We start from the raw sequence: 25,067 nt of genomic DNA, 5'->3' as shown, positions 1-25,067 counted from the left end.
ATTTGCCTTTATTCCAGGTGGGGTGATATGCGCGTGCGCGCCAGCAGGAACTCCAGCTAGGTGTCCACATTGGGAGGCATCACTTATAGGACAGAGCTTGATTCTGCGCATGCAGGCCCTTACTCAAGATTATATGAACCCCACTGAGTCACTTTTGCCCGGGCATCCAGGTGAGGGAGCCTGACTGTCTCCATTGTCCCTACTGTGTGGATGGGTAGCTACTCAGAGACGTTTTTCGTCAGAGACCCACTTACCCTTTTCAGATATTCATTATAATTCCTTATTTGACGTGTCATCCACCTAGAATTTGGCTGAGACCAAAGATGTAGGCAAAAAAGGTCCTCTGAGCCAGTTGTAAAATGAAGTTGTCTGGTTGTCAAGCTCACAGGGCAAAAGCTTTCAAATCAAAAGCTACGTAGCTACCTGTACTAAAACCAGAGTGGGAGGGGCTGTGTCGTCTATAATAAAACAGTCCAGTGGAGTTACAGTCTGAAAAGAGCAAATTAGATTTGGCATTTTTTGGTTAAGTACATAATTCATTGTAGGAAGATTCCCACCCAAAGAGGAATGATTTAAATTTCGAATAGCAGCGTTTTTGTATCTAGTCAAAAACCGGAACAACATCCCCAAAGGGTCTTTGCACCAGTAACCCAGGTAATTACTGATTCGGATGAGCCAAGGCAGGATAGCCGAACAGTGGGTTTCCTATGTACTTCATGAAAAATTAATCTCTGCTCCAAGGGTCTCGAAAGGCGCTTTTACCACACCACAAATTCCTACAGAACGTAATTCCGGGATTCGATTAAAATTAAAGGGCCCTGCCTTGAGCCCGGCCCTGCCCCGCCCCGCCTCCAGCACCTGGTCCCTTCCCTCGGCATTCCCCCAGGCACCCCGGCTTCCGGGTCCAGCTCCAGTCCCGCCCCCAGCACTTGGCCCCGCCCCCCGCGCTGTCCGACGGGCCTCGGCTTCCGGGTGCCGTTCTGGCCACGCCCTTGCTCTCTCGGAGACCGTACCCTAGGGGACCGCTAGAACATCGCTTAAAGTGGCTCTTCACACACTCACCGCGGGTTGGAGTTCGCATTTTAAGCAGCACACTGTACTTTGATTTTGATGCCTTGGTAGGCGAACGCTACCTTGTAACACGTTGCCTCCAACACATCTCCCCTCGGGCTCCCAAGCCGTCCGCTGTGCCCGCGCTATCCGGGCCCCGGTAAAGAAACCGGAACTCTTCCAGACAGCGCGCCGGGGTCGGGTCTTCTGCCGCTCCGCTAGGCGCCTGCGCACGCCGCCTCTTGCGTCACTCGACCGCGCCCACGTTCTCCTCGCGGTGGTGCTTGCTACCGGTAGCTGCCTGGGCTGGAGGTTGTTCAGGGCAAGTTGCCCTCGAGGCTCCCCCATGGAGGAGACGGCCCGTGCGGCTCCAGCCCCGGATGCTTGCACCTCCCACTGGACGGCGACGGAGGCGCTGGCCGCGCGAGCGCAGGAGAGATCGGCCTGCACGGCCTGTGGGAAGGTGTGAGTGGAGGTGAGCAGTGCCGGGTAACGGAGGGGAAGTCTCGAGGTCGCCTTCCCGCTGGGTTGAGGTAGCCACTCCATTCCCCTTTCGGACTGCGCCAAGGGGCTAACCGTGGGGGAGCCTTCTCCTCTGGGACTTGGGAGGGCGCTTCGTGGGCGTCCTCCTTTGCTCCGGGACACTGAGCCAGGCGTGTTCTGAGGTGGAGGCGGTTTTCTTCGTAACCTGCATTGAGGAATCCCGCCGTGGATCGGGTGCCGTGAACCACCTCGGGAACCTGGCTCAGCCCTCAGGGCGCGTGTTATTAAGTCCATTAAAACAGTTCCCTTTTGTCGTGGTGAGTTTTAGGCGATTGTTTTAGCTCCTGCGGAAATGCTGACAGTTGGGCAAGCTTTGGAAGTCTGTGGAGACCTGAGTAAGAGTGTTTTAATCTCCCAACTTTTATTACGACACCGAATCCTCTTTCCCTCTCCGTGCAACTGCGCAAAACTCTATACGTTTATAGTTTTGTGTTTCTTCAATCTCTTAGCTAGGTTTTTCAATTCGCTTGATACAAGACTACGACGCTTTAGTTTTGTTTCTAGAAATTCTCCATACCATGTGCTGTGTTATATATATATGTATGTATATTTGGCACATATATATTTTAGTAGTAAGAGGAAATATGAGAGAATATAGGTCTTTATTTCATGGAGGCTAGTAACCAGATTTTAAAAGGTAGTAACTAGCTAGTCTTGTCTACTTCTGTATTTTCTTCTTCCCATGCCGGAGCTACTCTGGCAGGACTTATAAGTTTAAATGACAATAACAGATATTATTTACAAGGAAATGAATCATCTCTACTTCCTCTACCCATTTTTTCCCCATAAGAGAGAACATATTAAACTTACATGTACGTGAAAATTTTAATTTATGACTTAATGTTGCTGAATCAGGGTTGGAGGTTCAGGTTAGATTCTGTAGCATTTACAAGGATGGCTTTTAAAAATAATTAGCCAAGTGAGAGGTTGGAAAAAAATTAAAGCTGTGGAAACCAGGCAGAATTAGTACAAATGAAGACCTCTGAAGTTTTATTATCATATGGGCAGGAATAGAGTCCCGTGGACACGGAGGTCCCAGTTCAGGCTGTGTCACTTTCTTTGGGGTCCTCTGCATGGGACTTAACCTCTGGGAGGTGGGGGTAAAGCTATTTTCTTATTATTGAATGGGTTAGAAATAATTTATAGCAATCATGTGGAACAGCAACCCTGCAGGTGTTTGCTAAGTGGTAGCTATTTCTGTTAGGGAGACAGAATAATAAAAAAGAATTACATGGATTTTTAGGCTGCCTGTATTATATAAAAGTACCCTGCTGTGGTACCCTCCCTCCCCACACGCACGCACTCTGTGTCAGCCTCGGTGGCCTTTCTCTTCTGAGAAACTGTGTATTGCTCATACCTCAGTGCCTTTGCACGTGCTTCTTCCTCTGCTTTGTTCTCCTCCCATCCCTTCCAAGCCTTCTTTTCATGTTATCTTCTCCTTTAGGCCTCCTAACCAACCCCACTCCCCGGTGCTGTTAAGATAAGGTTGACCTTTCACCCTAGCATTTACCACCTGATATAATGTTCTTTTTTAATTTTAGAGAGAGGGGAAGGGAGGAAAAAAGAGGGGGAGAGAAACATCAATATGTGGTTGCCGTACTGACGGCTTGGCCCATAACCCAGGTATGTGCCCTGACTGGGAATCGAACCAGCGACCCTTTGGTTCCCAGGCTGGCCGGTGCTCAGTCTACTGAGCTATACCAGTCAGGGCATATATAATGTTCTGCTTATTGTCTTGCCCTACCTCTAACAAGGTAAACTCCATGAGGGCCTGGTTTGGGCCTGTGTTATTTACTGCTGTATTCCCGTTTCTGGAAGGTAATGTGTATTCATGTAAACATTTGTTGGTTGAGTAAGTGACCTGAGTGTGCCCAGCCTGTCTGCAGGGAGCCACCATGAAGTGCACGTGAGTCTTGTACATAAGTAGCCAGAACGTAGTCTAGGAAAAATGTCCAAAGGCAGGTTAGGTTCAAGGCTTGGGAGTTCAGGAAAGGCTGATTGCTCTGGCAGATGGAATGCAAGCAGGGCTTCCTTGCAGAAGTGCTTTCTGAAGTAGGTTCTGGAATGAGCGGGAGGATATGTCCACCATGTGGAGCAGGGGGAGGGGTCGGTCAGACTGGCAGCCACGTGCGGACCTCGGGCAGAACACGGGGTATCTGAACCACAGTGTTGGGAAAGCAGTTTGAAAAGGCGGGTTCGGACCGAATGGTGAAAGACTGAGTTACTGGATTACAACATCCGCGCTTCCTTCTGCAGAGAGAGGGGCCGTTCTAGATTTCGAGCAGGAGATGGAGGTGGCAGGCGTGTGTTCTTTCGGGCAGTATGGGAGCGCCTGTGTTTACGCTGCGTTAGTTGGGTTAGGGTCGGGGGCGACATGCAGGGGCCAGGCCGAGTTTCAGGAAGGTGGAGCCGTTCTGGCACCCTGACTTCTGTATCCAGTTTGGGTGACGAGGACAGAGGTGGCGACCTGCGCTGGAGCTGGTTCTAGCGCCACGTGTTCGCCTTCCACCTGACTGAACGGACCCCATGGGAATGGCATCCCGCTCCGAATGAGACCTGGGGCCCTGGCCTGGTTCTGCTGCCCACTGCCCTGCCCACCAGAGAAGCTGCCTCATTAGCATCTCTGTGCCTGTTTTCTCATCAGAGGCCCTGGCCTCAGTCAGATCTTCTCTAGCTTTTGTGGAAGTGAAATGTCGCTGTAAACGGACTGAAGCTGGCACCACTTCTGAAATTCACTGACTTTGGTGATGTTGTTGCCTACTGTTATTCTTTTTTTAAAAAATGATTTAATTTATTTTTAGAGAGAGGGGAAGGAAGGGAGAGAGGGAGAGAATCATCAGTGTGTGGTTGCCTCTTGTGTGCCCCCCACTGGGGATCCAACCCACAACCCAGGCGTGTGCCCTGACTGGGAATCCAACCAGTGATCTTCCGCTTTCCAAGGCAACGTCAACCCCCCTGAGCCTCGAGGGTCAAGGCTGTTAGTCATTTTGTAAAGTGAATTTATTTGAGGCTTTCCTCTTGGGTGTTGGAAAGGTAGTCAGTCCATTTGTCCCTATTTCTTAAATTACCAGTTTCACAATTTTATTTTCTTTGAGATGTGTTTATTTCACTTTCAATACTTGCATTCAATAAAAGTTAATAACATATTTGTAAATATTAGTGAACACAGTTGTGAAACTTGTGTTAAAATTTAGAAAGAACAAGCTGGAAACTCTGAGTCCTATGAAAGCGTGTTTAAAATTTGAATAGGTTATTTTCAGAATTTTCAGTTCTCGCAACTGTGGCATCCTTGACGTCAGGGACTTTTGATCCCTTTTATAACTCCAGTGCCTGTGACATAGTAGTTGCCCAGGTGACCACGTATAACTAATGGGAGCAGCCCAGGGTGGGTGTGCTGGGGAGGGCGGCCATCCACCCAGTACCTCTGGGAGGTCGGGTGGCCAGGCACCCACCTGGGGCTCCTCTTCTCTGGTTTAGGAACCTTGTTGAAAGTTCCTAAACTGAGCAAGTTTTCTTGTTTAGCTGTCTGAAACTCTGGCTCTGCCTGGGAGCTAACCCTTAAGAATTAAAAAACAAAACAAAACAAAAAAAACTCCTACCTCTGTCAGATGTGGCTTGGTGCCTTGAGCCCCGGCCTGTAAACCAAAGGGTTGCTGGTTCGATTCCCAGTCAGGGCACATGTCTGGGTTGCAAGCCAGGTCCCCAGTAGGGGGCGTGTGAGAGGCAACCACACATTGCTGTTTCTCTCCCTCTCTTTCTGCCTCCTTTCCTCTCTCTCTAAAAATAAGTAAATAGAATCTTTAAAAAGAAAATTTTTAAAAGGTTTTATTTATTTTATTTTAGAGAGGGAAGGGAGGGAGAAAGAGAAACATCAGTGTGCAGTTGCTGGTGGCCATGGCCTGCAACCCAGGCATGTGCCCTGACTGGGAATCGAACCTGCGATGCTTTGGTTCGCAGCCGGTGCTCAATCCACTGAGCTACGCCAGCCAGGGCAGAAATTTTTTAAAAATCCTGTTTCAAGGCCTTCCAGCTTTGACTGACTTGCAGTTAGAGAGAGGGGAGCAGAGCTTTACCAGGTCTGAGAACAGCCAAGCAGCTCACTCCTCTCCAGACGATTGAAGTTGGCAGCTTGGCATTTTTATATTGCTTGCTGTCTCGCCCCCTCCCTCACCTTGCTTCATACACACAGGCGGTGGCAGGAGTGAGGAAATAAAACCTGAATTCCAGAAAGACTGATAAATCCAATTTGCCCGTGTAAATGAGTACCTTTTGTGGGAAACCAGCACAAAGAACCAAAAAGTCGTTGTCTTGAAGGAACTTACTGAGTTTATCTTCAAAGGTGGAACATTAACAGAATATTAAATTTTATGGGGCTGACTACAGACCCAAGTGCCAAGGAGGGGTCAGTGTCTGTGGGTTGGAGCCATTGACTTCTCTGTAGCTCAGCTTGAAATGTGACCCAGCCTGGTGTGGAGACCAGGCCTCTGGCAGTGGCAGGAGGGTGGGTCCTGGCGGGGTGGGGTGGGTGTCCAGACCCAGGGGCCTCACGGGAGCCACACCCTGTGCTGGGAACAGAAGTGGGCAGCAGGGATGACGCCACTCTCCAAAGCCACACGAATAAGAGTACCCACCCCGTCAGTGACGCCTCCTCTGTACCTCTGTGCGTTTGGCATTTTCCATGATAAATATGTTTTAAACAGCCTCCTGAAACTTTATACACATAAGTGGAGGAAATTCATGTGTAGACCTAGTAAAGCTAGGAATGCTGACCTTTCAGTGACCTTAGGATAAAATGAGTAAGATTCTGTTATAATGTATTGTGTTAATGGCCTCTTCCTCAGCTCGTTAGCAGGGGTGGGGTTTCCGCCCTGTGGCCCCGACACTGGGCTGAGGAGAGGGACCACATTTGTCAGTCACTTACGCGCTTCCTTGGTGGAGGGGGACACTGGCCACATACAGGGCCACGCGGGGCTGCTGAGTGAAAAACCAGGGGCTCTGGGAGGCAGACTTTGCAGGGAGGGTGTGTCCTCCCTGTGGGAGGGTGGGACCGGCCTCCTTTCACAACTCTACCTCCAGGCAGGGCAGCGGCTGAGCAGGAACCTCGGGGGTAGGGGGGCTATTGACTGTCTTTGGGCAGCAGAAAGGCGAAGGAAGCGTGTGGTTAGGTAGTTTTACCATGTGCCAAGGCAGCACACAGCACCAGGTCTTGGTTTTAGACCTTAACACTACCCATAGGGGGCTTGCGTTTACTGACAGTTAGTAGGAAGCGTTAGTAAGTGCTAGTAAATTAACACTGGGTGTTCGAAAAGTCAGGTTTGAGTATGGAGAGTGTGAGTGTGGATGTGGGAGGCTGTCCTTTGGGATTGGACTTGTAGATAAAGCTGTTGATCGCAGATAAGCTTGTTTCTGGGTCTGGTCTCACAGATAACGAAGTGCCATTTCATTGATTCCAGAGCGTTCAGACCTTCAACATGGAGATTTATGAACCAGGAACTAGAGTCACTTCCTCACTGGCACTCGCATGATTGAGAACAGAGTTCAGGACGGCAGTATTGTGGGGGGTGGGGGGTGGGAAGGGTGCCCTTATCACAGTGGGGCAACCCTTGCTCGTTGGGAGGGCGCACCTGCCCGCTGCGCTGCTCTGGGATGCTGATCCAGCTGATGCGGTGGTTTCGTGTCTGCTAACGACCTCTCAAGAGCAGGCGACTTTATTTTTTAGGCTCATTTCTATGTGATCCCATCCATCCGTACTTATCCCCAAAATACATGTATGAAGATGTGTTCTGAGACTTCCAGATACCTGGGTGCCCAGGATAGAAAAGCTGCTGGCAGGCCAGTGAGGGAGAGCGGGGTGTCAGCACGGACAGACCGGGCGTGCAGTGCACCGGCAACGCTGCAGGCGAGAGTCTCACAAACGGTAGTTCACTAGAGCTAGTTCACTAGAGCGTGCAGAGGGAATGCTCTCCCCTCGCCATTTCCTTCCCAGGCCTCCGCCTCCCCGCCCTGGTGGCACGTGCTTGCGTCTCCGTGCAAACCGACCATCTGGGTCATCGGGGCTCCCTGATTCACAGGGATCCCACAGGCAGGCTGAAGTGGAGGCTGGGTGTTAGCATAGTTTGGCACGTAAAATGGTCAATAGCTTATTCACTTTAAAATCCTCAGTGACCTTATAGATGGTTTAACTTCTTTCTTGCGTGTGTCTTCAGGTTATGATGCATTCACAGTGATGTCCCCAGCTAGAGGCAGACCTGAGTGTCCACATCCCAGCTGAGGACTTTTTCCCCACCGCGTTATCTTGCCTTCGGAGTGGCATTAGGAGGGCTGGGGGGATTTCATATAGATGCATAATCTCATCCATAGTTTCTGTGGCTGGCACTTAACAAAAACTCTGCCCTGGCTGGTGGGCAATGGATTGAGTGCCAGCCTGAGAACCAAAGGGTTACCAGTTTGATTCCCAGTCGGGGCACATGCCTGGGTTGTGAGCTGTGTCCCCAGTAGGGGGCACGAGAGAGGCCACCACACGGTGATGTTTCTCTCCCTGTCTCTCTCTCTCCCTCCCTCCCACTCTCTCTAGAAGTGAATAAGTAAAATCGTAAACAAAAAATATCAAGAAGTACCAGAAAACTGGGTGGTAGTTACAACCAATCATAAACCTTGTTGCTGACTAATGTTTCTCCCTCCACTTTCTACATTTTGTTTTCGTTCCTTTGTCAACAGTTCACCAGTTGGCCATTGGGTCTTGTGGCTTGAGCCGTCTGGTGCCTGTGGCCTTTGTGTTTGCTGGCAAGGCCACCAGCAGCACACCTGCAGCCTGGTGCACCTGTGTCTGCCAGGGCCACCACACTCTGCTGACGAAATTATGTGCAATCCACCTTGTCCCCACACCCCCCCAGATAGGCTCAATGAGCAGTGAATCACCATGTGCTTATATCCATGCAGCTTTCTAAGAAGAAAATGTGTGGGTGAGACACTTGGAGTTTCTTTATATAGATTATAAGGACACGTTTGCGAAATTAGGTGTGTTTATAAGCTAGATGTGTATATTTATGTCTCATGTTCATTGTGTAGAGTGTTTTTTCTTTTCCTTTTTTAATAACTATTTATTTATTTTTAGACAAAGGAGAGGAGAGGAAGAGAGGAAAACATCAATGTGTGGTTGCCTCTCAGGCGCCCCCTAATGGGGGCCTGGCCTGCAACCCAGGCATGTATCCCAGCTGGGAATCGAACTGGCCACCCTTTGGTTTGCAGGCCGGGCACTCAGTCCACTGAGCCATATCAGCCAGGGCTGTTTTTTCTTATAAGTAAAGCTTTGTCACTGTGGACTGTCAGTTAAAACTGGAAACATTTTTAAAGTATGAAACCAGCGTTTATAAACTCAGTGTCGATGTGGTTCTGAGTTAGCCTTGACCTGTAATACTGTATCTGTTTACTTAGTACCTAGCATGATAATTATGTATGTGTATATTGTGAAATGATTACCATAGTAATTGACATCACCGCAATACACATTTTTTCTTGTGATGAGAACTTTGGAGATCTACTCTTAGCCACTGTCAAATATCCAGTACAGTATTCACTGTGGTACCACCTGTACACGACGTCCCCGGGACTGCCTTATCTTGTAACTGGGAATTTGCACCTTTTGTCCCCCTCCCCCCAGCCCCCACCACTGGTAACCACCACTTTGTCCTCTGGTCCTTTGAGTTTGGGTTATAAGGACAGTTTTATGTCGCGATACCATCTTTTGCTGCAATCAGATTAGCACTACATATAACTACTAAATACATTGCTTTTCAATAGCAGTAACAAGGAAAGCACTATTGCTGTGTATGTGAAGAGAAATGAAGCCCAATTTTGGATCGCAAGGACGCTGTTTTGATCACTCCCTGAAGATCATCTTTTGTTTTGCGTCACGTAGGTCTGCAGCCCGCCTCGTCTTGCCTCCTGCACGGCACGTCCCGTCTCACTGTGACCGATGTGAGTCGCAGGGACCTCTTGAGTCACGAACGAAATGAGCCAGGGGCGTGGAAAATATGACTTCTATATCGGTCTGGGCTTGGCTATGAGCTCCAGCGTTTTCATTGGAGGGAGTTTCATTTTGAAAAAAAAAGGCCTTCTGCGACTTGCCAGGAAAGGCTCCATGAGAGCAGGTAGGTGGTGCCGCGGCGACGGTGTGACGTCAGTGCGTGCGTGCTGACGTCGTTGGGGGCTTGGACTGTGGACACGGCCCCTTTTTGGTTCCTAGTGAGGGTATTCAGAACTTCAGACCGCGAGGGTTGTAAACGTGGGTGGAGGATGCAACATCAGTTTTGTAATGAGAAAAAAGGGAAGGGAGATGATGCCTGATAAACTACTCACTCGCCCCTGGAGTATCATCAAGTGGGACCTGGGGGCGGTGCCGATTAGCGCCCAGCTGTTTACATTCTGATGACTCTGCTGAGAAAGGAGGTCTGGGTTGCAGAGAATCAGAACCTCATCAGGACGAGGCTCTTCTGTCCGGGATAGTGGAAGTTGCATTTTTACCTTAGGCATATTTTCCTTGGAAGAGAGGGCTTCCCCGGGGTGAAGAGTCCTGAGTCCAGTAAACTTCTGCACGGAGGTGTAGGTTGTTTCCCCAGAGACTACTCACAGGTCAGGGGGCCCCAGGGGACGTCTGAGGTGCTGGGCCCCGACTCTGACTTCCTCAGTGGCATTCACGACTGCGCCCAGCATTGCGTTGCATCCCACTCACGTTCTGCAGTTCAGCCTCTGCGTCAGTTCTAGACCTGGTTCCCGCCTCCTAGGAAGACCTGTTCTGACAGTAAAAAATGTCACCTCCCTATTGGCTGTGCCATCTGTGTGGCCAAACCTCATCAGGCACACTGTGAAGCTTAGCCTCTGTTGGGGTTTCATGGGCGGAGGGGAGCCCCTGGAACAAGTATATTCCTCCTCCTTGGCCATTCCTGTGGCAGGTACTCTCCTTGCCCATGACGGCCATGCTTGCCAGAGGCTCTCCTTGCTTCACTTTCTGTTTTGCACACTGCTTAAGGACTGACTACTTGACTTGATTACTTTGGTTGGGGTGAAGGTCAAGTGAAAAGGCAGGAGGAGCTTCTGGGAAGCTCCAGACCGTGAGCCGGGCTCTGTCTATTTATGTCTGGTCAGTGTGGGCCGCTCTGTCCAAGGTCACGGCCTCGTAGGGGCTGACCCACCACTGTGGGGCTTGTCAGCTCTCAGGCTAGTTCCTTGGAGGTTGGACCACTTTTGATTGGTTCATTGTCTTTACTTTTTATAAAAGCTGACTTCACAAAAGACTGAAGTATAAGGGTTGGTTTCATTCCTTCACTCAGTATGATACTAAAACCTAAACGCTTTTAGCATTCTGTGACCCTTGCATCCCCTTTTGTTATGTGATCATAAAAATGTTATCTAAGAAATCCCTTTATGCAGGAGAGAACCTGTAGTCAAAGCAGCACTGAGCAGCAAATGAGATCTGTTAAAATCTGTCATTACTAATAGTCATCCTAAATCTGTAGGGGCCTGGTGACCTTTCCAAGAAGTGAACTGTGTTTTCATCCACAGGTCAAGGCGGCCACGCGTACCTTAAGGAATGGCTGTGGTGGGCTGGACTGCTCTCAAGTACGTACAGAGTATTTTCAGAAAACGTTATAGTTGTATACTGAGATATTTGCAGATGCTATTAACAGCTTCATGTTACCAGCAACTTTTAAAAGATTAAATAAGTCCTTTTACTAATGAACAAAACTCAAAATATTTAACATTGGCCCTGGCTGCTGAGGCTCAGTGGATTGAGTGCTGGCCTGCGAAGCAAAGGGTCACCCACCAGTTCAATTCCCAGTCAGGGCACATGCCTGGGTTGCGGGCCAGGTCCCCAGTAGGGGGCGCTCAAGTGGCTACCACACATGGATGTTTCTCTCTCTCTTTCTCCCTCCCTTTTCCTCTCTCTAAAAATAAATAATAAAATATTAAGAAAATACAATTTAAAGTGGAAGCCTGTACAAGTCATTTAACAGTTTAATAGCTTCCTTAATCTGAATGGGAGGACTCTTTCACCTGTCCGATGAAAACTTGTCTGACATGTGTCTGTGTCCTTACACCTCTGCTCCATCTGACTCGGTGCTTTTGAAGGTGAAAGGGCACAGGAAGCACCCTTTTTTAACCCCCCACCTGCTGGGGGTTCCCAGCTGGGAAGCAGTGCCGTTGACAGGACTTTCCATAGAAAGGGACAGAGAAAAAGCCCCCTAAAACCCTGAGCCTTCCAAGTCTTCAGGGTTAAATCACGTAAATGTTCTTTCTAAGCCAGAGGGCAGCTGAAATAACAAAGCGACTGATTTGACTATTCACTCATCAAATACACTTTTTTGTATACCTGGTGGTGAGATGCACTAGTCAGAGAAACAGATCCTTACCCATGGAGAGGGAGCATTCCAGAGGGAAGACAAATAATAAGCAAGAGAATAAGTTACAGTGTGTTCGGAATAAATGCTAACAGTGGTTAGGACTGAAGAGGAAGGGAGGTTAAAGGAAGGATTGACAACTTAACATTTTAGAGGCGGGGTCGGGGCAGGTCTCATATAGGAAGTGAGGGAGCTGCCTATATGGATATTCGGGGGAAGAGCATTTTATTTATTTATTTATTTATTTTTAGAGAGGGATAGAGAGAAACAGAAACATCAATGTGCGGTTGCTGTGGGCCGTGGCCTGCAACCCAGGCATGTGCCCTGACTGGGAATCGAACCTGCGATGCTTTGGTTTGCAGCCCGCGCTCAATCCACTGAGCTTTGCCAGCCAGGGTGTTTTATTTATTTTTTAAAAAGATTTTATCCATTTTTAGAGAGGGGGGAAAGGAAGGAGAAAGAGGGAGAGGAAAATATCAATGTGATCAATGTGTGGTTACCTCCTGTATGCCCCCTACTGGGGACCTGGCCCGCAGCCCAGGCATGTGCCCTGACTGGGATCGAACTGGTGACCCCTTGGTTGGTGGGCTGACGCCGAGTCCACTGAGCCACACCAGCTGAGCAGAAAGAGCATTTTAAACGGGAGGAAACAGTAAATGTGAAGGCTGGGGAGGTGGGACGTGCCTGGGCTGTGCAGGGGTGTGGGGCAGCCTCCAGGGTGGCCCCCAGAGCCTCACCCCTGGTTTTCACACCCTTGTGTGGCGCCCTCCGGCGCCGGTGAGTGCTGGCCCCGGTGACCAGAGTGTAGCAGGAGTGATGCTTTGTGATTTCAGAAGCTGTAGCCAGAGGCATTGCAGTTTGGCCTTTCCCTCACCGGCTGCTAACTCAGAGTTGCCTGGCGAGGTACTCAGGCAGCCCCAGGGGCAACTGTAAACCTGGTTTTACCCCAGCCTGTATATATACAAATCCTAAACAAACTAAGGAGCAAATTAGATTTATTCTAGGGATGCAAAATTGGTCTAAATTTGGAAAACCAGTCACTGTGGTTTACCATGTTAACAAATAGAAGAGAAAAATTCTTTAAAGGAAAGGGAGGGAGAAAGACATGGAAAGAAACAGCAATGTGTGGTTGCCTCTCGTGCGCCCCCTATTGGGGATCTGGCCCACAACCCAGGCATGTGCCCTGACTGGGAATTGAACCAGTAACCCTTTGGTTAGAAGTACAGGAGACAATCCACTGAGCCACACCAGCCAGGGCTGGAACATATTTTTAAATTTCACAATAAAATTAAAAACTTCTTTTGATCAGGAGTTTAAGAGAATGGAAAGACAAGTCACAGTATGTAAAAATAATAATTACAAGGTTTTTAACCCGCAGCAAATTCATGTTCAAAATAAAATCACCTCAGTAAGAGAAAACAAGTAGCCTAATAAACAAATAGGGGGAAACTTGAGCAGCTGCTTCACGAAAAGATTTCACTTGGCCAGTAAACAACGGAAAAGGGGCAACGTGAGCTGAAAGCACAGTGAAATAGTCTCACTCCCCAGGAACAATGGCAGACTTACCTCTGAGTGCGGCACGCATTGCGGAGAGTGTGTGGCAGGTACTCACACACCACTGAGTGAATTTCAACGTGACCATTCTAGAAAACACAGCAGCTACTAGTGATCTTTCTAAGAGACCACATCTCTTTCCTGTGTACCATTCCCCAGTGGCATTTCCACTCAGGGGACCCCCTTCATGGGGCTCACAGAGGTGTCCAGACCTCTGACCCCCTTGCTGCACTCCATGTCCCGAGCTCCGCCGCAGCTCCCCAGCTCGCTCGCTGTTCAGACACGCCAGTCAGTGCCCTGAGTTAAGGCTTGGTGCATGCTGTTCTCCCCCTTTGGGACGCTCCCTGCCACCAGGAAGATGCAAAGTCACCCCCCAGTACATGTCAGAGCTGCGAAGCTTCCCCTTGTTGCCCTATGTGGGCGCCACGACCCTGCTTGCTGGTGTGCCATTCCTCGCCTTCATGTTTTTCTGCGTAACACATCGGACCCCTTGCCAGGGGTTTCGTCTGTTCCTCTCACTAAAATGTAGGTTTGTTTTATCACTAAAACGGTCATATCTTTGTTTTGCTCCCTACTGTGTTTATTCATCCTAGAATAACATCTGGCATTTAGTAGGTACCCAGGGATATGTAAGAGTTGGGTTTCTTTTTATTAAAAAAGAGCCCTGGCTGGTGTGGCTCCACAGATTGAACACTGGCCTATGAAGTAGAGGGTCACCAGTTCGATTCCCGGTCAGGGCACATCCCTGGTTTGTGGCCAGGTCCCCAGCTGGGGGCACACGAGAAGCAACCACACACTGATGCTTCTCTCCCTCTCTTTCTCCCTCCCTTCCTCTCTCTAAAAATAAATAAGTCTTTCAAAACAGAAAAAGTCAGTGAAAAAGACAAATATTTTCACACCAGTTTTAGCGGCTTTTAATTGATTTGTGTTTTTTGTCATAGGGTATAAATACCTGTTAAAATTGTTTACTTCAAACACTAAGTATAAATTACAGCTGTTCAGTTCACAGATTTGTATTGTGTCTGATTGGTTTTGACTCTGTTCTGATGTTGAGAATTTATGAACAGATGGGAGAAAATAAGGAAATTACCAGACACAGTTGAAGGAGTATATAAAAATACCGCTGTAAGTAGAGTGCAGGTATTTCCATTTTGAGTGAATATGTTTCTCTCTGAGACTTTTCTTTTGTCATCCCTCCCAGTGGGCGCCGGTGAGGTGGCCAACTTCGCTGCGTATGCCTTTGCGCCTGCCACCCTGGTGACTCCTCTGGGTGCCCTCAGCGTCCTTGTAAGGTAAGGGCTCGGGGCTCCGTGCTTGCGACACCGGACAGCGTTTTAGACCACAAGTGGGCGGGGCCAGCTAATGACACCTGCTCAGCAGAATTCACATTTAAACAGCCTGGAGAGTGTTTTTAATGCCATGTTGTAATTTGCTTTTAAAAGCTTATCTTCTGCGCACAGACCAGCCGGCAGTTTATAAGAGAAAACACTTTTGTGCTTTGTCTTCTTTGTTCAGAGCCAGCACTAGTTTTACTTCCACTTCAGTTTTTTAAAACTCCAAGTGGCAATTGTCACAGTATTTATCCCATGACACGTGCACCTGGTGGGGGTGGTTGGTGATGGACAGGTTTCTACCTATTCTACCACCATTCCACCTGTGCTGCCTATTGTGCTACCTATTCTACCTATTCCACTACCTGTTCTACCTGTTTCCACCACCAAAAATCGCTGACCAGGGCAGGGCAGGTGCCTCTCAAGACCAGCCTGGGTGCTTGTTTGCAGGGAGCCATCCAGGACTTGTTGGGTTTCTGTTCCTTTAATGATTCGCTAAGATGCTAAGTCCATATTGAAGGCTGGATTTTGGTTTCTGTCCCCAGAGTAGTTAATTGATAGGTATTTTTATCTTTTTTTAAAATGATGTGTCTATGACCCCCAAATACTCAGAATTTATTTATAAAAAACTGTGTATTTATTCTCACATGTTTCAACTTCAGTCACCTTCAAAGGATGTAATACACCTATCGAGAAGTTTTTTCCACTGGTCAAAACCGTTTTTGAACTCACCAATTCTGATGCCTTTAAATGCTTCTGCCATTTTTTTGTTTCTCCTCTTCCACATCCGCAGAACATTTTTCTTGAGGACTTTTTTCCTCTGGAGAAACAAAAAGGGTTGCTCGGGCTGAAACGGGGCGAATAGGGAGGATGGAGCCCAGGGGTCGTGCCGTTTTCTGTCAAAAACTGCAGAACACAGCGCTGTGTGGGCAGGTGTACTCATAAATCACCCATCATGAAATGGGCAAATGCATAGAAAGAGTCTTTGGAAAAAACTCACTGGAGCCTAATGCAACCTCTCACAACACCACCAGCTGGTGCACTGATACAGATGGGTTCCTGGAACACTCACCTGGTGGGGGAATCCTGGACTACAGATTATCTTCTGCCCTCCAGAAGATAATACCAGGGTTATTTTGGGGGGGGTCTCCCCTTGTATATATAAATATTACATGTAAATAACATTATTTTTCAAGATAGTATGTATTATATATAAAGATATCTTATGGTATATATCTTATATCCCAATCTTTCTGTATATTATACTAGTACATTTATAGATTTATACTGTATTTTGTAATATTTGGATAAAACTAGCTATAAAGCATTGAAACTTGATCATTAGTAGACCAACTATATAGAATTAAATGAACACGTAAGAGGGATGCGTCAGCCAATGAGGATAAATTAAAGTGAAGCAAATTTGAAACATCGGTTTGCATAGATTCTTAATTAGCAGATTTGTCCGTAGCTCCATTTATTATAAATTTCATGCTGATTTCCACAGCAGAAGGATGGTAAACTACCGGCTTAGTGTGCGACGAAGCAGGTGATTCCCAGAAGCTTTCATTTTGTGATCAAAGGCATTTTCTGTCCCTCGGCTGAAAGCCGGAATCTTTATAAGCCTCCAATGTTTTACTTCAAGTTCAACTATTTAATGTCTGAATTGTGTTGCTATTTAAAAATGAGAAAAGTAGCTGAATAGTTGAATCTTACCCACCTTCTCCCTCCCGGTTTAGTGCCATTCTCTCTTCATACTTTCTGAACGAGAGGCTTAACCTTCATGGGAAAATCGGATGTCTGCTAAGTATCCTGGGATCCACGGTTATGGTCATCCATGCTCCGAAGGAAGAGGAGATCGAGACGCTCGATGAAATGTCTCACAAGCTCGGGGACCCAGGTGAGGGAAAGAAAGGCTGTATTGGGCTCACTGTAGTGTAGCGTTTCAGTTTAGTGAGTGTTTTAGTTTGTCTGAACAATTTTTTAAGATTTTATTTATTTGTTTTTAGAGAGGGGAAGGGACGGAGAAGAGGGAGGGAAACGTCAATGTGTGGTTGCCTCTTGAGCGCCCTCTACTGGGGACCGGTCCCAAAACCCAGCCATTTGCTCTGATTGGGAATCGAACCAGTGACCCTTTGGTTTGCTGGACGGTGCTTAATCCACTGAGCCACACCAGCCAGGAGTCTTTATCTTGTGTGTGTGTGTGTGTGTGTGTGTAAATTTGTCATTTGACCTTGGGAGCTTTTAGGATGTTCTCTTTGCCCTCACTGTCTGAAATTCCTCACTCACTGCCTGCATGTGGGTCAGTTTTATTCAGTGTGCTGGGTTCTGGTTTGTTTTTTAACTTATTTTTTTAGAGAGAGAGGAAGGGAGGGAGAAAGGGGGATAAGCGTTGATTGGTTGCCTCCGAATGCGCCCCACCAGGGACGGAACCTGCAAAGTGCATGTGTGCCCAACCAGGAATCAGACCCACAGGCGCTCAGTGTGTAGGATGTGTTGGGTTCTTGATGGATTTTATTTTCATTTTTTCGTAGCACACAAAACAATACTTATTTTGCAAGAACCATGCCAATAGAAAGATAAACATTGCTTATTAGGGAAAAGGGAGCAGGCTCTGGTGCTAAAAAGGAATACATAACTAGGTAACTCTGCATTAAAGGGAAAATTTAAATGAGACCTTGATAAAACAGTAGGAAGAGGGGCACAGGAAGCGTTCCGGCAGGCCAGGGGGCGGGCGTGTGCGAGCATGTGGGGTAGAGGGAGGTCCGGTTGGAGCAAAGTGGGAAGTCAGGCTGGTGAGAGGACTGGGTAAGAGTTTGAGGGCCTGGGGAGCCCGGCCAGGAACTGAACGAGGCTGCAGGAGGTCAGAGCGCCCTGAGAGGGCTGAGCGGGGAGGACTAGAGGGAAGTGTGGGCGGGAGGTGGATGGGGCCTGGGGCCAGTGCCCGGGGTGGGCGCCCAGGGCGGAGGTGGATGCTCTGGGGAAGTTTGCATGCAGGATGCCGGCTGTCTGGCGGTCTGGACGAGGCTGGTGCTGGAGGTGGAGGCTGGAAGAGATGTTGGGATAGGATCCTGGCTGCCTGTGGACACTGACAGACAAGGTCAAGTCCGAGTTCTCTGTCGTCTGAGACGAGGAAGTTAGGGCAGAAAGTCAAGCGGAGGAGTAACTGAGTTCTCACGCTGGCAGCCCAGTTTCCCAGTAAATGAGTCACCGGTCTTGATCAGGCACCATAAGCATCTCATAGGCACGCCCACGTCAGAGGTGGCAGAAATCTTTGTTTTCCCGGTGACAGGTGAGAGGACCAGAGAGTTTCGGGTAATTGTCCGGAGTCACCGAAGTAACTGGAGAAGGGCCGGGCTGGGACCAGGCCTCTTCACTTGCAACCTGGTGAACTTGCCCGAACCGGGTTGGGTGTGTGGGGCTTGAAAATCAAGGCCACTTGCTTTGGCTCTCGGATGGCATGGCCATCAGCTGTCGGCTTTCACAGCAGGATTTACCGTCCCACGCCCCGCCCCTGCCGGCGCAGTGTCCTGTGCACCTGACGGGCTGGCTGGCTGGGCTTCCACCCAGACACTCCTGTGCGTGCGTTCCTGACCTTTCTCTGACCTTTCCGCGCCTGCCTGACAAGCGAAGACTCGCTGGCTGCCGGCCTCGGGGCCTGTTCCTGTGATGTTTCTCCTTTGTCTTTAGTTGTTGAGTTTGACTTCCGGCTGCTCGGGTTGACGTGGTATGTTGACGGGCAGGCAGGTCGGAGTGCAGCCGGTCACCTTCCCCCCACTCCCCGACGTGCTGCTTCCACTGTGCTGGGGCAGCTTCTTCCCGGTTCCCCATACTCTTGCTCCCAGACCTTCTGGCTGTGAACCCATGGCCTGCGGGGTGGGCTTGGACCCCCCTGCCACCCACGCTGCGGCGCCTTTGCAGCCTCCTCCCCAGGCGCTCTGCCTCCCCCTCTGGCTCCGTGCCAGCAGCTGGGCCCGCAGCGCCTTTGGAGAACTGCGTGCAGACACTGCACCGACCTCCCCTCACTGCCCTCCCTTCTGGGGTCCTGGCCCATTATGTCTCACGATTTCAACTTCCTTTGTTGACCTAGTCCACTGAACTCCCACCAGCCCCGGTGGCCCCCTCCTGCTGGCTTTCCGGCCCTGGAACTGGCAGTTGCTTGTGGGAACAGTCCCGCGGGGCTGGCCTCACCCCCTGTGCTCCGTTTCTGCAGGTGGGGCTCCCGGCTGCTCTGACTGCTGAGGAGACAGTGGCGGTTTTCATTGTTTCTGTGCAATGGAGGGTCCTCCGTTTTGAGGCAGTCCTCTGTCACCGTGGATCAGAGGTGTCGATTTTTTTCTGGATGTTTTGGCACCACTCCTGGGGATCCTTGGCCGCTTTCCAGGGTCGGGCTGGCCCTGGTCAGATCCCCAGCAGCACCTCTTGTGATCTGTTCTTGGCATTGTGTTTGCTCCTCTGAATGCCCTGTGACTGCTTGTGTTATTAGCAGCATCTGAGGCTCGAACAGTGGCTGCTGTGCCTGTTCCTCGCACTGCTGCCACGGCCGCCCCCCAGGGCCGCTGTGCGGAGCATGCGCACTCGGCACGCAGGGCCCTTGGGTGCTCTGGGCAATAGCGGGCTGCCACGGCTCTGCGTCTGCTGCTCCGCCGGAATTGGCAGCTGTTTCCATGTTTTCACATTGATTTGCTCTCTACCCCAGTGGTTGTCCCTAAATGTGTAAAAAATGTACTCCATTTAGAGCAAATGTGACTTGAAATTCCCGTTCTTGTTGAGCTCAAGGTCACCTTGTGATTCCTTCCACTGGACTCCGTGGCACTCTGTCCTGGGTGAGAACCCTCCCGTGGAGGACAGGCGATGCTATTTGCAGAACAGATGGCTGTACGTCAGCCTGATGCTGTTTTCTTTGCTGTAATTATCGGGGTGCCCAAGGTGCTGCCATAAAAATGTTAGTGGTGAGCCCACACCTTTGCTGGTGTGGCTTAGTGGATTGAGCACCAGACTACAAACCACAGGGTGGCTGGTTCGATTCCCAGTCAGGGCACATGCCTGGGTTGCGGGATGGGTCCCTGGTAGAGGGTGCATGAGAGGCAACCACACATTGATGTTTCTCTTCCTTTCTCTAAAAGTAAAATCATCTTAAGAAAAATGTTGGTGGTGTGAGTTTATGAATAGAAGCCTAGTTTACTCTTCCAGCGTGTGTGTCTGACTGAAGTTTGGGGAGTGCACTGTGGCGGGAGCTGCAGAAGCAGCTGATACTTATTTTAGGGCTGCACCGTCCCTCCTCCCTATCAAGTTAACACCTGGTTTCGGATTCCCGGTTTTCTTTAAGTGTGTAAACATTTGACTAACGAGAGCCCGTCCTCACCTCCTACAGGTTTCATGGTCTTCGCGACACTCGTGGTCATCGTATCCTTGATCCTGATCTTCGTGGTGGGACCCCGCCACGGGCAGACGAACATCCTGGTGTACATCACCATCTGCTCCGTGATCGGGGCGTTCTCGGTGTCCTGCGTGAAGGGCCTGGGCATCGCCATCAAGGAGCTGGTGGCGGGCAGGCCTGTGCTGCGGCACCCGCTGGCCTGGGCCCTGCTGCTCAGCCTCATCGTGTGCGTGAGCACGCAGATCAACTACCTGAACCGGGCGCTGGACATCTTCAACACGTCCCTGGTGACGCCCATCTACTACGTCTTCTTCACCACGTCGGTCCTGACGTGCTCGGCCATCCTGTTCAAGGAGTGGCAGGACATGCCCGCGGACGACATCATCGGCACGCTCAGCGGCTTCTGCACCATCATCGTGGGCATCTTCCTGCTGCACGCCTTCAAGGACGTCAGCTTCAGCCTGGCCAGTCTGCCCGTGTCTTTTCGAAGAGACGAGAAAGCCGTGAACGGTGGCCTCGGGACTATGTACGAGGTCCTGAACAATGCCGAGGAGGGTGTGACCTGCGGGCTGGAACAGCACGCGGGAGACAACGTCTCCCGGAGAAACGGCAGCCTGACAGCTTTCTGACAGCCATGTGATCGGAAGGTCCGTCCGCCACTGTTATAAAATGAATTGGAGTATCAGGACGTGTCTGGGAAAGGGTTCTCCTCAAATAATGTTCTCTAGAGACAATCTTTTTTAAGGTTTCACTAATTTGGACCAAGGAATTACTTTTCTTATATTTAAATGATGGGTAGCTCACTAAAATGACCTCAGTCCCCAGCTGATTCTTGTAAACATTGTGTTATTGTAGCAGTATTTAAAATCTTTTTTTCACCCAACTCTGAATGCACTAATGACAGTTTCGAGTCTATGAAAATGCTTCTTCAGTGGTGATGAGAGTCTGCAGCGTACACTTGTGGCCTCCATTCGCACCCCTACTTTAAGGCTTTTTGATTGAAAAAAAGAACAAATTATCTCCATGTATTATTCTGTGATTTAGCTTACCTACAAACATGACTCCCGTCTGATGAATTATTTTCACGTGTGAGAGGAAAAACTAAAAGTAGGGCGGCTCGTTGACAAGAGGGTGGGAAACCACCACACGGAATGCTTCTGGGGTGACTGGGCCGCGTGTGTCGCACGCCCTTCCCGGGTGCCCTTACTCCAGCGCATCCTGCAGCTGGTGGGCCGGTTCAGCCTTCAGTGACTCACCCCTGGAGCCCCGAACCTCGATTCCCATTTTTACAGCAGGTCTTGTACTGCGCAATGTATTTTCATAATGAGTTACGCTGTCATTTAGGTCTTCTAACAACTCTGGGAAAAGAAGGTAATTTTAAAAATTTAGCTTATGTTACAAATAAAGAGACATATGGAAACAAAGCTTTTTCTAAGTCTGAATGCTTAGAGCTTGTCTGTAAAATTGGGTTTCTTTCCAGGTATTTTAAGAGTTCGTTTAGAAATATCAATGAAAAATGTTTGTTTCTGGAACATTTCAACTGTGTGCAGAAAAGGTAGAACGGAATAAGGAACTCTGTCCAGCTCCAGACCTGCGATCATAGCGATTCGCTGGCTGTAGAAGAGACGACAGTTAATGTCCTTGGTGGGGGAGTGGTAGGGAGCTCTCGGGCAGTTTCCATTCTGCCGGTCCTGCACAGGGTCAGGGTCACACAGCTGCGCTTCCCCGTGTGACCGCCCACTCGTCACTCGCGCCCACACAGCTCCCCGCCAGCGTTACCGGGGAGGAGCTGAGAGGCTCCGAGTTTTATGAAAGAAATCCCTTCTCCCACCCAGTTTTATTAGACACCCTTTAGGGAGCCTTTTTAGACATTTTCCCCGGACGGATTCCCCGTGGGATTCTGTACCACAGATGTACTGTATGTTTCCTGATGAATTGTACCTGCAGCTGAGCTTCATACCTAATTTAAGAGCAAGAGCCAATATCACCCCACCCTTCAGGTGCGGTATTGCCCACTAGAATGCAGAGCTGAAGAGTAATAAATTCTTCATTATTTAAGTTAGAGCACTTGTCTTTTATATGAGTGCTTAGAACATTTCATTTTATCATTTTTTTTTGTTTTTTCATTGTATTTTTTTCCATTACCATTTGCCCCCCTCACCCCCGTGGTGTATAATTTTTATAAAACTCAGTAATATGAATAGTTTAAATGTAGTCGTTACAGTAACTTTTCATCATATTCTATACTTTCAGTGTGGGGGAGAAATAGATCAACTACCTCACTCAGAATGCTGGCCCCAGGGTTACTAGTTCACGTTAAGAAAACGGAATTCTGGCCAAGATGGAGGCGTAGGTAGACACTGTGCCTCCTCACACAACCAAAATAAGGTCAGCAACAATTCAGAAACAAGGTAACAGCCAGATCTGACAGAAAATTGAACTGTGGAAGTCGGACAACCAAAGAGTTAAAATAGATACATTCATCCAGACCGGGAGGAGGGGCAGAGTAGGGCAGCCAGGCGGAGAGGGATCGAGGCACAAAAAGCGGTGGGACCAGGCGCACAAGGTACCCCAGACGTGCAAGACCACAGTGGGCGGACCCCTGGCATGGGGTGGCAATGGGCATACCCAGTGAGGCGGCGATAGTGAAGCAAGGCACTGCGCACAAGGCAGCTGGCTGTCCGGGCGATCCCACATTCCTGCGCAGATAAACCAGGCAAAACCTGGTTAGTGAGACAGACCTTGCAACCCAGGGTCCCAGCGCTGGAAATAAAGCCTCAAACACCAATTGAAAACACCTGTGGAGGTTGAGGTGCTGGGAGAAACTCCCAGCCTCACAGGCGAGTGTGTTGGAGAGACCCACAGGGTCCTAGAACGTGCACAAACCCACCCACCCAGGAATCAGCACCAGAAGGGCCCGGTTTACTTGGGGGGAATGGGGGAAGTGACTGAAATCTGACAGAGGGTAGCAAGCGCCATTGTTCCCTCTCTGACCCTGCCCCCACATACAGCATCACAACCCAGCGACTGGGTTGCCCCACCCTGGTGAACACCTAAGGCTCCACCCCTCATATGTAACAGGCTCAACAAGACAGAAAAAAAAGGTCTGAATGGAAGAACAGATCAAAGCTCCACAGCAAATACAACTAAGCAATGAAGAGACAGCCAACCTATCAGATGCACAGTTCAAAGCACTGGTGATCAGGAAACTCACAGAATTGGTTGAATTTGGTTGCAAATTAGATTTAAAAAATGCAGGCTATGGTAAGTGAAATGAAGGAAAATGCACAGGGAACCAATAGTGATGGGAAGGAAACTGGGATTCAAATCAATGTAGTAGATCAGGAGAAAGAAAGAAACTAAACAAGAGAATGGAAAAATAATTCCAAAAAATGAGGAGACACTTAGGAACCTCCAGGACATCTTTAAACATTCCAACATCCAAATTATAGGAGTACCAGAAGGGGAAGAGGAAGAGCAACAAGTGGAAAACTTATTTGAACAAATAATAAAGGAGAACTTCCCCAATTTGGCAAAGGAAATAAAATTCCAGGAAGTCCAGGAAACTCAGAGAGTCCCAAAGAAGTTGGATCCAAGGAGGAACACACCAAGGCACACCGTAATTACATTACCCAAGGTAAAAATGAAGGAGAGAATCCTAGAAGCAGCAAGAGATAAGGGGACAGTCACTTACAGAGGAGTTCCCATCAGACTGTCAGCTGATTTCTCAAAAGAGACCTTGCAGGCAAGAAGGGTATGGAAAGAAGTATTTCAAGTCATGAAAGGCGAGGACCTCCATCCAAGATTGCTCTATCCAGCAAAGCTTTCATTTAGAATGGAAGGGCAGATAAAGTGTTTCTCAGATAAGGTCAAGTTAAAGGAGTTCATCATCACCAAGCCCTTATGTTATGAAATGTTAAAGGGACTTATAGTATAGTAAAATGACAGCAAACTCACAATTATTAACAACCACACCTAAAGCAAAACCAAAAGAAGCTAAGCAAACAACTAGAACAGGAACAGAACCACAGAAATGGAGATCACATGGAGGGTTTGCAACAGGGGGAGGAGGAGAAAGGGGGAAAAGGTACAGAGAATAAGTAGCATAGATGGTAGGTAGAAAATAGGGGGAGGGCAAGAATAGTATGGGAAATGTAGAAGCTAATGAACTTATGACCCATGGACATGAACTACAGGGGGGGAATGTGGGTGGGAGGAGCTGTGCAGGGTGGAGGGGAGTGAAGGGGGGAAATGGGACAACTGTAGTAGCATAATCAATAAAATATATTTTAAAAAAGGCAGAATGTTAACAATGAACACTTTCACCATATTTCACTCATTTCTTTTTATATGTGCATTAGCATATCATTTAACATGTCTAGTCTAAAAATGTTTCCAATAAAATTTTTTAAAGAAAAAAAAAATAGCTTGCCCTAGCTGATGTGGCTCAGTGGATTGAGTGCCACCCTGCAAACCGAAAGGTCACGGGTTCGATTCCTAGTCAGGGTACACGCTTGGGTTGTGAACCAGGTCCCCAGTTGTGGCCGTGTGCAAGACGACTGGATTCTCTTGCTCCCTCCCCCTTGCTCTAAAAATGAATAAATAAAATTAAAAAAAAAAAAACAGTTTTAGGTGACTTGGTGAAAACTAGTTTTATTTCCCTTCATCTAAGGTCAACCAGCACAGTGGGAGAGTACACACCATTTTTTTTTTTTTAAGATTTTACTTATTTATAGAGAAAGGGGAAGGGAGGGAGAAAAAGGGAAAGAAATATCCATGTGTGGTTGCCTCTTGCATGCCCCCTACTGGGGA

The 25,067-nt window shown here is 48.7% G+C and overlaps 1 protein-coding gene across 1 annotated transcript; it reads left to right on the top strand.

Annotated features, from left to right (window-relative positions):
* Positions 1-1,005: 1,005 nt before the first annotated feature.
* NIPA2 (NIPA magnesium transporter 2) lies at positions 1,006-21,675 on the top strand. The gene is made up of 6 exons (XM_028503665.2): positions 1,006-1,525; positions 9,512-9,743; positions 11,155-11,211; positions 14,746-14,836; positions 16,615-16,775; positions 20,250-21,675. Exons 2-6 carry the CDS (start codon positions 9,605-9,607, stop codon positions 20,882-20,884), a joined length of 1,083 nt encoding a protein of 360 aa, XP_028359466.1. The 5' UTR covers positions 1,006-1,525; positions 9,512-9,604; the 3' UTR covers positions 20,885-21,675.
* Positions 21,676-25,067: the final 3,392 nt, after the last annotated feature.

This window comes from Phyllostomus discolor, chromosome 12 (genome assembly GCF_004126475.2).
Source record: "Phyllostomus discolor isolate MPI-MPIP mPhyDis1 chromosome 12, mPhyDis1.pri.v3, whole genome shotgun sequence".
Classification (NCBI taxonomy): Eukaryota; Metazoa; Chordata; class Mammalia; order Chiroptera; family Phyllostomidae; genus Phyllostomus; species Phyllostomus discolor.
This window is presented reverse-complemented; position numbering and strand designations above follow the sequence as displayed.